This window comes from Cebus imitator, unplaced genomic scaffold, assembly GCF_001604975.1.
Source record: "Cebus imitator isolate Cc_AM_T3 unplaced genomic scaffold, Cebus_imitator-1.0 Scaffold136, whole genome shotgun sequence".
Taxonomy (NCBI): domain Eukaryota; kingdom Metazoa; phylum Chordata; class Mammalia; order Primates; family Cebidae; genus Cebus; species Cebus imitator.
Genome location: NW_016107451.1, coordinates 2,417,913 through 2,429,263, shown reverse-complemented (window position 1 = coordinate 2,429,263; position 11,351 = coordinate 2,417,913). Strand labels below are relative to the sequence as shown.

Here is an 11,351-nt window from a genome sequence, read left to right as displayed (position 1 = left end):
TTTTAAGTTAAGAAAGTGGTGAATGAGGGCAGGTGCAGAGAGCAGGATAATGCCCAGGCTGTCTCCCTGCCCTGGATTTCAGATCCTTCTGTCTATCCCCACACTGCGTGGGAGGAGTGCTCACCCCCAAACCAGGTCTGGCCATGTCACTTCCTCAGATCCTTCTGTCTATCCCCACACTGCATGGGAGGAGTGCTCACCCCCAAACCAGGTCTGGCCATGTCACTTCCTCACTTACCATCTTTTGGGACACTTTCATGTCTTTATTATTGAATCCCTGTGCCCCAAGCTACCCAGGGGCCAGAACTCTGTCCTCCCTGGGCCCTGGCCATCTGTTGAACTTGGTGTCCTCCAAGCCCAGAGGGTCCCCAGCTCAAAACAAAGATGCGGAGGTGGATGGATAGGCTCTGTGCCCATGCCTTACCCAGAGTCTCCTGGCAGTGCCCCCGGTGCCCCTGGCTGCACCTCGGCTCCTGGCCAAGCAGAGCCGCCAGCTCATGGTCTCCCCGCTGGTCTCATTCTCTGGGGATGGACCCATCTCCTCTGTCCGCCTGCACTACCGGCCCCAGGACAGCACCATGGCCTGGTCGGCCATTGTGGGTGAGTGTGGGGAAAGCAAGGGCAGGAGAGAGCCGGGGAAGGACAGGGGTGTTGAGTAATAGTGAAGCGACACAGTGAGCAGGAGAGGGAGGGCAAATGGTGCAAGGGGGCTCAAGGGATCATGGCAGCTTCTAGAAGAGGTAGGGGCTGAATGATATATACCACACCCTCCATTCCTAGTGGATCCCAGTGAGAATGTAACGTTAATGAACCTGAGGCCAAAGACAACATACAGTGTCCGTGTGCAGCTGAGCCGGCCGGGGGAAGGGGGAGAGGGGGCCTGGGGGCCTCCCGCCCTCATGACCACAGACTGTCCTGGTGAGAGGCCAAGAGTCATCCCTTCCTGTCCCCCAAGGGGTTACTGTCCTTTCCACCCCAGGGACCCCTGCCTTTCCAATTGGAGGTTATCCTTCCTTGTGTTCTGGGGATCACTGTCCTGTCCAGCCCCAAGTACCTACTGAACAGTTCTGACCCCTGACCTCTGGCCCCAGAGCCCTTGTTGCAGCCGTGGCTGGAGGGCTGGCATGTGGAAGGCCCTGACCGGCTGCGAGTGAGCTGGTCCTTGCCCTCGGTGCCCAGGCCACTGGTGGGCGATGGTTTCCTGCTGCGCCTATGGGACGGGGCACGGGGGCAGGAGCGGCGGGAGAACGTCTCATCCCCCCAGGCCCGCACCGCCCTCCTGACAGGACTCACGCCTGGCACCCACTACCAGCTGGATGTGCAGCTCTACCACTGCACCCTCCTGGGCCCAGCCTCGCCTCCTGCACACGTGCTTCTGCCCCCCAGTGGTATGCCCAGGGAGTGGGGATAGCTGGGCGGTGATGTGGGACTCAGGGACACATGAGACCCGGGAGACCCAGGAGGCTATAGGAGATTAATGGACATGGAGAGGACACAGGACACACCTAGGGTATCAGGCAGATGTGACCCCAGCAGGGACATGGGACTTGGGGAAGATCCAGGATACCATGAGGACACAGGTCACCAGGAGCATATGGGATCGGGATAGCATGAGGAGGTCAGGACTCATGGCTAGAACCAGGGTCATGGGAGGGCATGAGACTTGGGGAGCACAGGGCATGGGGGGATATGGAGAGGACTTGGGATACAAGAAGAACAAGGAGAAGCAGAAGCTTGTGGGTGAAGGTGGCCTGGGGGGATGGAGAGGAATTCAGCCTGGTGGGGAGGAGGAAGTTGGCAGGGTGGTGGACCCACAGAGCAGGGGGCACAGCTAGAGCAGATGTGTGCAGCCCCACAGTTACATAGCCCGGTCCTGTCTGAGCCTTGCCTTCTCGCCCCCATCTCCCCAGGGCCTCCAGCCCCCCGACACCTCTACGCCGAGGCCCTCTCAGACTCTGAGATTCAGCTGACATGGCAGCACCCGGAGGCTCTGCCTGGGTCAATATCCAAGTACATCGTGGAGGTGCAGGTGGCTGGGGGCACAGGAGATCCGCTGTGGATAGACGTGGACAGGCCCGAGGAGACAAGCACCATTGTCCGTGGCCTCAACGCCAGCACTCGGTACCTCTTCCGGGTACGGGCCAGCATTCAGGGGCTCGGGGACTGGAGCAACACAGTAGAAGAGTCCACCCTGGGCAACGGTGAGAGGGCAAGGCCCACAGGACCCCTGGGCCCTGAGCGGGGAGAGCTCAACGCAGTCTCCCTCCACATCACCCCTCCCGTGGAGCCAGGGTATCCCAGGCCCCTCCCAAAAAACACACAGCCCTGGTCCTGGGGACTCAGCCTTCCCTTCTTATGATCCACTGTCCCAGGGCTGGGAAAATGGTGTCGCCCCTCTGACACCCCTCATCCCTTCCTTCATGTGGCCCAAGTGATTTTCTGACAGTCCTAGCACTGGGATCTTTCACCTCTCCCTCTGTAAACACCATGGTGGCCTCTGGGTTCCCGGACCCAGGTGTCCCCACAATCTGCCCCTCTCACTGTGTCCAGGGCTGCAGGCTGAGGGCCCAGTCCAAGAGAGCCGAGCAGCTGAAGAAGGCCTGGATCAGCAGCTGATCCTGGCGGTGGTGGGCTCCGTGTCTGCCACCTGCCTCACCATCCTGGCTGCCCTTTTAACCCTGGTGTGCATCCGCAGAAGCTGCCTGCATCGGAGACGCACCTTCACCTACCAGTCAGGCTCGGTCAGTGACCCGCCCCTGCCCCCGGGTGCATGCTTGCAGCCTGTGTCTATGTTTCTATCTGTGTACAAGCAAGATCTTGTACACCTTGTGTGTGTGTGCATGTGTTTGTTTTACAGGTGTAAGATTACACTCAACAATGTTCAAGGGTACAAAATATAATTTTCTTTATTTCTCTAAAACTGAACTCAGCTCATGAGCCCATTTATATTAGTGGTGAAATATTGAATATTCCCAATTCAAAAGATTTCCAGGTTTAGGCTCAATCAATTGGAGATATTCCTCTCCCCTCTTTTCCTTCTCCCTAGCAGTGATCTAGGCCTAGATAGCAAGGTGATCCCATGGAGTGGCACTTGGGATTCATGCTGGCCTCTGTCCTTGCAGGCCTTTCTAGACTTGGGAGCCAGCCTCTGTCTGCACACATCTTTGGCTGATGTCCTTAGCCCTGCCGTGGCCACCTGCCAGTAGGCCAGTTATGCTGTGAACTCCTCATCCCAACCTCCATTCTTACAAATTCCAGGGCATCCTTTTGGAGACTTAAGAACTGGGCCAAGCGTGGTGGCTCACACCTGTAATTCCAGCACTTTGAAAGGCTGAGGCAGAAGGATCACCTGAGATGAGCCTGGCCAACATGGTGAAACCCCTTCTCTACTAAAAATACAAAAATTAGCCAGGCGTAGTGGCACACACCTGTAATCCCAGCTACTCAGGAGGCTGAGGCAGGAGAATCACTTGAACCTAGGAGTCAGAGTTTGCAGTGAGCCAAGATGTTGCCACTGCACTGCAGCCTGGGCAATAGAGGAAGACTCTGTCTAAAAAAATAAAAAGAACTGGCCAGGTGCGGTGGCTTACGCCTGTAATCCCAGCACTTTAGGAAGCTGAGGCGGGTGGATCACCTGAGCTCAGGAATTCGAGACCAGCCTGGCCAACATGGTGAAACCCCATCTCTACTAAAAATTAAAAAATTAACCAGACATGGTGGCACACGCCTGTAATCCCAACTACTTGGGAGGCTGAGGCAGGCGAATTGCTTGAACCTGGGAGGTGGAGGTTGCAGTGAGCCAAGATCACGCCACTGCACTCCAGCCTGGGTGACAGAGCAAGACTCCATCTCAAAAAAAATAAATAAATAAAACAAAAAGAACTAAAGAACTGTAGGGGCTTCCTTATACCTTGTGATGGAGGCATATTCTGTAGCCTTCAGACCCACTGCCATAATCCCTTACCCCTTAGACAACTGTTTCTACCACTCTGAACTGTGCCTGTAACCTCACCTATCGCTCCTGGATTCCCTGTAATCCTGCTTGAGTTTTCTGTCCACCCACACCCTTCCGTCCCTCAGGCCCCCGCCTAGAGGTGGGGTGTGGGAGGAGACCTATTACTTCATCCTGTCACCTCCTTCCTTCTAACCTACCCCCCGCAGGTCCTGTCTCCTTTGAAGGCTTCCTCACTGTCATCACTTAGGATCTGAACTCTGTCCTTGGCCTTCCAGGCCTGGATTCTTGATGCTTACAGCTAAGCTTTGGCATTTCAAAAATAATAATAAAACAAAAAAGAAAACCCTCTTCTCTCTCAAGGGCTGACCCTTGTAATAGAAAGCCTAGTGTCTCTGCTGTGCCTAAAAAAAACCATTCAGAGGCCAGGCACGGTGGCTCATGCCTGTAATCCCAGCGCTTTGGGGGCCAAGGCAGGTGGATCACAAGGTCAGGAGTTCAAGACCAGCCTGGCCAAGATGGTGAAACTCCATCTCTACTAAAGCTACAAAAATTAGCCAGGCACAGTGGCAGGCATCTGTAATCTCAGCTACTCGGGAGGCTGAGGCAGGAGAATCACTTGAACCCGGGTGGCAGAGGTTGCAGTGAGCTGAGATGCGCCACTGCCCTCCAGCTTGGATGACAGAGTGAGACTCTATCTCAAAAAAAAAAAAAAAAAAAGAAAATCCATTCAGAGATGAATTGGCTTCTTTGTTACAGGCTGTGTTGGCCCTGCCTCTGAGGTCAGTGCATACAGAAAGCCCTCACTGCTGTGGTGGGGGAGGGTAATGAGTACAGATGTTGAGGGCAGGAGGTGGGCAAGCAGTCATTAACATACATGGTATCATACTATATATCAAGATATATACCCCCAGCCTGGGCAACATGGCAAAACCCCATCTCTACAATAAAAGTAAATACAAAAATTAGACAGGCATGGAGGTGTGCACCTGTGGGCCCAGCTACTCAGGAGGCTGAGGTGAGAGGATCGCTTGAGCCCAAAAGCTTGAGGCTGCAGTGAGCTGAGATCATGCCATTGCACTTCCACCTGGGCAACAGAGCAAAACCCTGTCTCAAAAAAAGATTAAAAAAAGACATATCCCTGCTACCTGTGCCTGCATATGGATAGGAAATGTATGTGCCCCATGTATGAGTGCACATATGCATCCTTTGTTGGTGCCCCCATGTGTGTCTGTCCCAAATGCATGTGTCCCTATGCCTGTGCATCTTCAGGCCAGCATGTGTATATGAACCTATACACACATGCACCTACATATGGTGCTGCCGAAGAACATCATGTGCATTTGGTATGTGCCTTTGGTAAGCACCAAATCAATGCTTCATGCAAATCCCTGTGCCTCACGTCTTCAGCCTTTGCCTATCAAACTGGGCTCCAGTGCACTTAGGAAGACCCACCAGAAGGTCTGTCTTTTTTTTTTTTAAGACGGGGTTTCACCATGTTGGTCAGGCTGGTCTTGAACTCCCAACCTCAGGTGATCCGCCTGCCTTGGCCTCCAAAGTGCTTGGATTACAGGCGTGAGCCACCACGCCCGGCCTAGAAGGTCTGTCTTAACCCTTCTTCCAGTTCTCATATTGGCAGCTCCCTTGGTCCTGTTCACTTATTGCCTTTTCCTGCCATCAGCCCTGCCCATTTGGCCTCCTTCTACTCAGGGAACTAGACATTCCTCTTTATTATGGTCTTGCTGCATTCAGGTCCTGGCCTGCTTTTAGAGCTATGGAGAGACACCAAGTGTGTGGACAGGGTAATCTCTGCTTCTGCTACTGTGGAGAAGAAAACCCCTCCACTAGCTCCCAGTAGCTCAGGGATAAGCATGTAGTAGGTGCTCGATAAATGTACCCTGGCCAACCGCCCAAGGCTGGAATCCTCTCAAGAGCCTTCCTGGTAACACCCCCACACCCCCAAAAAAAGCCTAGTTGTGGGATTAGCGCAATCATAGGAAGCTCATTTCAATCCTTTTCTGTTTTAAATGTTAGAAATATCCTCCTTCCATTGACTCACATTGTGGCTTCTAGCAGCTTTACCGACAAGCCTTGGTTCTGCCTTCCAGAGCCCTGCACATCAGATCCCCCAGCTGCAGCCTCTGCATTTCTCTCCTTGGACATCTGTCCACTCAGCAGCCTACCTGTGGCTGTTACCTATGATTCTGTCTCAGTTATGTCCTCTGTCTGCCTGTCTGTCCCTGGCCGACCACCAGGGTGCCCTCTCTCTCTGGGTCTCTGCCCACTTGTCTGACACGGGAACCTCTTCGAGTGCCTGTCTGTGCCTCCTTCTGCCCCGTTGACACTTGTGTGGACTGTCTACCCTCTTGTCCCATCCTGTGAAGGGTGAGGAGACCATCCTGCAGTTCAGCTCAGGGACCTTGACACTGACCCGGCGGCCAAAACCGCAGCCTGAGCCCCTGAGCTACCCAGTGCTGGAGTGGGAGGACATCACTTTTGAGGACCTCATCGGGGAGGGGAACTTCGGCCAGGTCATCCGGGCCATGATCAAGAAGGACGGGCTAAAGATGAATGCAGCCATCAAGATGCTGAAAGGTCCACTGGGGTGACCCCTGGCCCAGCCCTGATGCTCTCCTTTGTCCCACACATCCCAGGCCCCACCTGGCTTCCTCCAGCAATTGACCCAGCCCTTGCCAGCCCTTTCTCCAAAAGTAATACTGGATTCTTTACACAGAGTATGCCTCTGAAAATGACCATCGTGACTTTGCGGGAGAACTGGAAGTTCTGTGCAAATTGGGGCATCACCCCAACATCATCAACCTCTTGGGGGCCTGTAAGAACCGAGGTGAGCCCCCAGTCCATCACCTACCCCTTCTTCCAAACCCCCATCCTCAGCCATCACCTCCACAACATGAGTAGCTTGCTGGGGGCTGCCAGTGACCTGTGCATCACCCTTGATCCTCTCATCCCTGTCTGTTACCATCGGGTGCCTGCTCCCACCCCCAGTTGCCTGTGTCTCAATCACCACGGTCGGTCTGTTTACCTCCCAGGTTATTTGTATATCGCTATTGAATACGCCCCCTACGGGAACCTGCTAGATTTTCTGCGGAAGAGCCGGGTCCTGGAGACGGACCCAGCTTTTGCTCGAGAGCATGGGACAGCCTCGACCCTCAGCTCCCGGCAGCTGCTGCGTTTCGCCAGTGATGCAGCCAATGGCATGCAGTACCTGAGTGAGAAGCAGGTGTGTGTGAATTGGGGTGGGTGGAGGGCAGAGGGGAAGCCACTGGGCCAGCCTCAGGGGAAGAAGTCAGCCAGCCCTGATGGGATGTGGGTACTGAGGTTCCTGGCCCAGGTAGGTGGGTGGATGCAAGCACAGCGAGGAGGAAGCAAGGCCAAGGGGCAGGTCTGGAGGAGGCGGGGACTTCCAGTGTGGAGGGTGCAGGTGTTGAGTGAGCAGGTGTAGATGCTAGCCTGGAACTCAGGAGAGAGGCCCAGGCTGGAGGCAGCATCTGCGTGTGAGCTTTCACCCCCACAGATGGTGCCTCATGGCGATGGGTCTAGTGTGATCCACTGGAGAGGGGGAAGGGCAGAGATCTGAGCTCAAGTCAGCTCAGGACTGAATGAAAAGACAGGGGGATGACCATCCAGGGGAATGCGAGACCAAGGGAAGGCATTTTATCTGGTTTTTTTTTTTTTTTTTTTTTTTTTTTTTTTTTGAGACTGAGTCTCACTCTTTTGCCCAGGCTAGAGCACAGTGGCTCATCTTGGCTCACTGCAACCTCTGCCTCCCAGGTTCAAGCAGTTCTCCTGCCTCAGCCTCCGTAGCAGCTGGGATTACAGGCATCACCACCACACCCAGCCAATTTTTGTATTTTTAGTAGAGATGGGGTTTCACTATGCTGGCCAGACTGGTCTCGAACTCCTGACCTCGAGTGATCCACCTGCCTCAGCCTCCCAAAGTACTGGGATTACAGGGATGAGCCACTGCACCCAGCCGGCATTTTAAAGATAGTTAAGTTTTAAGTATTTTTGAAGGCAGAGGGGCAGGGGAAATGGCTAGTGCAGAGGGAGGGGCTGGTGGAGAGAGGTCTCTGAGGAAGCTGGAGGGCTAAGGGAGACAAACTGGAACCCAGGGGAAATGAGGAGGGAGGGAGAGAAGCATGGAAAGAGGAGAAGGTACAGTGTGGCTACCACTGTCTCAGGAAAAGGGATCCAGCCTGAACTTGGCCACGGCCCAGGAAGGAGCAGGTGAGAGCCAACACTGATCTTTCTCAGATATGAGTCAGCTGACAAGATTGCAGCCAGGGGCTGCCAGGGGTACTGAAGGCAACGAGGGTGCCCTTACTGGCTTGACTGTCCTGGGCTCCCTCATCCCCAGTCTCTCCTGATTTCTGACCCTGCCTGCAGTTCATCCACAGGGACCTGGCTGCCCGGAATGTGCTGGTCGGAGAGAACCTGGCATCCAAGATTGCAGACTTCGGCCTTTCTCGGGGAGAGGAGGTTTATGTGAAGAAGACGATGGTGAGTCTCATTCAACCCTCACCGTCAGGGCTTGTGCCTGGCCCTGCCCGCTAGGAGCCTCAAACAGGCCTTTCCTCCACACTCAGCCCCTCAAACCCATTCTCTCCTAGGGGCGTCTCCCCGTGCGCTGGATGGCCATTGAGTCTCTGAACTACAGCGTCTATACCACTAAGAGTGATGTGTGAGTGTGGGGTGGGAGGGCATAGGATGGCTTGGCCCCCAAGAATCACACAGGCCTAACCTAGACACATCTCAGAAATGTCGTGGGTAGTCTAAGGCATGACCTGGGCTGTGTTCCAGGGGTGACACAGGTGTCCTGGGTATAGTAAAGTACCCAGTCAAGGTAGGGCTAGCTGGAAGAAGTCTCAGGTATTTCAGGGGTAAAGGTAGTTTAGGATTATGTTTGTGTAAGTGATGGGGGGATGCCTAGGAGAAGTTTGGGAATGCTGGTAGATGCTTCCTGCCATAGGTGGAGAGGCCACTCAGGAATTGCTCTCACCTTCCTCCCTGAAGGGCAAGGTTATGCCCACCTGAGGATCTTACCAGAGCATGACCCCCCAAGACTCCCTCTCTGTGCCCCTCCCCTGCAGACAGCCCTCTTGGCACACTCCTCCTATCTCTCCAGGGATGTCTGTCTTGGTCTGAACCGACCCCCTGCCCCAAGCCCTCTGGCCTGGCCTGCATGGCTCACTGTTTACCACACTGATCGCCCCTCTGACCACTACATGCCTACTTCCTGCTTCTGCCCCAACACTCTCTAGATTCCCTCCACCCCCGTGAACTCTCTCCTCTGGTCTCAGGCCTGATGCACACTACACAGAGGCGGTTACAGTGTGAGGTGCAGTCAAGAGGAAGAGCTTTGGAGCCAGATTGCCTGGGTTTGAACGCTTGCTCTGCCACTAAACAGCTGTATGGCCTTGGGCAAGCCAGCTGACTTTTCAGTGCCTCAGTGTCTCCATCTGTAAAATGGCAAGAATAATAAAACGTATCATAGGGTTGGTGTGACGGTTACATGAATTAACATATATGTTAAATGATCAGTGCCTCCACCACAGTAAGTGCTCAATAAACATGTTAGCTCGGCTGGCTATGGTGGCCCATCTGTGTAATCCCAGTACTTTGGGAGGCTGGGCAGGCAAATCACTGGAGACCAGGAGTTTGAGACCAGCCTGGGCAACACGGCAAGACCCTATCTCTACTAAAAATACAAAACATTAGCTAAGCATGGTGGCACACACGTAGGCAGGAGGACCACCTGATCCCAGAGGATCAAGGCTGCAGTAAGCCACTGCACTCCAGCCTGGGTGACAGAGTGAGACCCTGTCTCAAAAAAAAAAAAAAAAAGTTAGCTCTAATTGAGTTGAGCCCGGGGATGGGGGCAGTATGAAGGAGCTTCATTGGGGCAGAGACAACAGCTGGCCAAGGCCAGATTCTTAAAGAATAGACGCATGCAGGGCTGGGAAGGGCTGCACATCTTGGGGAGCTAGAAGCTAAACTGCTAGGGGCCAGGGCCTAGAAGACAACCAAGTACATCCTTCTTATTTCAGCTGGTCCTTTGGGGTCCTCCTCTGGGAGATCGTGAGCCTTGGTGAGTCCCTGACCCCCATTTCCCAGAGTGCCCCACCTTACCCCATGTGGAGCCCCGGACTGAGAGCACTTTGTCCCCTCCTGCAGGAGGTACACCCTACTGTGGGATGACCTGTGCCGAGCTCTATGAAAAGCTGCCCCAGGGCTACCGCATGGAGCAGCCTCGAAACTGTGACGATGAAGTGTGAGTCACTGCATCCTTGTGCTCCATGACCCTATCTCTGTGATGAGTGACCTCAGCTTTGATCCCTGTGAGCCCATCACCCCAGCTGACCTGACCCCTTATCTAAGCAATGCCGCCCTCACAGGTACGAGCTGATGCGTCAGTGCTGGCGGGACCGTCCCTATGAGCGACCCCCCTTTGCCCAGATTGCCCTGCAGCTGGGCCGCATGCTGGAAGCCAGGAAGGTGAGAAGACTGGGGCTGAGGTGACAGGGTGGGCTCACAGAGTGCTCAAGAGGACCCTCTGAGAGGGCCTGTCCCAACCACCCTGCCTGCCCAAACTCCCTCAGTGGGGGCCGTCACTACCTAGGCCGGGCCCCAGGATGCAGCCTGCCTTTCCAGCCTTCACTGGGTTAGGCACCAGGCCCTTCCAAAACTCTTCCAAGGCCACTGCTTAGCCCCAACAGCAAATCCCTCCCTCTGCTGAGGCCATCAGCCCATTCTTATCTGGGACACCTCTCCCTACCTGCCAGAGCCAGAGCAGAGTACATGAATGGTCACTAACCAGATGGATGAATAGGTGAATGAGTGATACAGTTAACTGTATGAAAGTATGAATGAATGAATGAATGCATGCATGAATGCATGAATGAATGGAATTAGTGGATAGATGACACAATAATCATATGATTATGTAATTCAATAACTGAATCTACTAACCATTTGAATAAGTGAATTATCAAATAAATATAATGAAAAATATATCCAAATTAGTAAATATATGAAGAGTTCTTCAAGTAAATTAATGATTAAATATCTTAAGAATGAAGGAATGATCAAATAACCATATAAATGGGTGAGTCATCTAAAATGGCTTTTGAACAGATATAGTTAATAAATGAATGAATGGGCCGGGTGCGGTGGCTCAAGCCTGTAATCCCAGCACTTTGGGAGGCCGAGGCGAGTGGATCACGAGGTCAAGAGATCAAGACCATCCTGGTCAACATGGTGAAACCCCGTCTCTACTAAAAATATAAAAAATTAGCTGGGCATGGTGGTGCGTGCCTGTAATCCCAGCTACTCAGGAGGCTGAGGCAGGAGATTTGCCTGAACCCAGGAGGCGGAGGTT

General features: G+C 53.7%; 1 protein-coding gene across 2 annotated transcripts in view; it reads left to right on the top strand.

The window, feature by feature from the left end:
• TIE1 (tyrosine kinase with immunoglobulin like and EGF like domains 1) overlaps positions 1–11,351 on the top strand; it is a 22,684-nt gene that overhangs the window by 10,493 nt on the left and 840 nt on the right. The window contains exons 10-22 of one of the 2 annotated variants that reach the window (XM_037743167.1): positions 442–600; positions 781–918; positions 1,287–1,388; positions 1,911–2,201; positions 2,551–2,741; positions 6,337–6,547; positions 6,687–6,797; positions 7,003–7,193; positions 8,360–8,473; positions 8,584–8,654; positions 10,021–10,061; positions 10,148–10,244; positions 10,369–10,468. In XM_037743167.1, the coding sequence (XP_037599095.1) occupies positions 442–600; positions 781–918; positions 1,287–1,388; positions 1,911–2,201; positions 2,551–2,741; positions 6,337–6,547; positions 6,687–6,797; positions 7,003–7,193; positions 8,360–8,473; positions 8,584–8,654; positions 10,021–10,061; positions 10,148–10,244; positions 10,369–10,468 (1,817 nt within the window). Of the gene's footprint in view, positions 1–441; positions 601–780; positions 919–1,091; positions 1,389–1,910; positions 2,202–2,550; positions 2,742–6,336; positions 6,548–6,686; positions 6,798–7,002; positions 7,194–8,359; positions 8,474–8,583; positions 8,655–10,020; positions 10,062–10,147; positions 10,245–10,368; positions 10,469–11,351 lie in introns of both variants that reach the window. The other variant, XM_017541736.2, reaches the window with a different exon arrangement.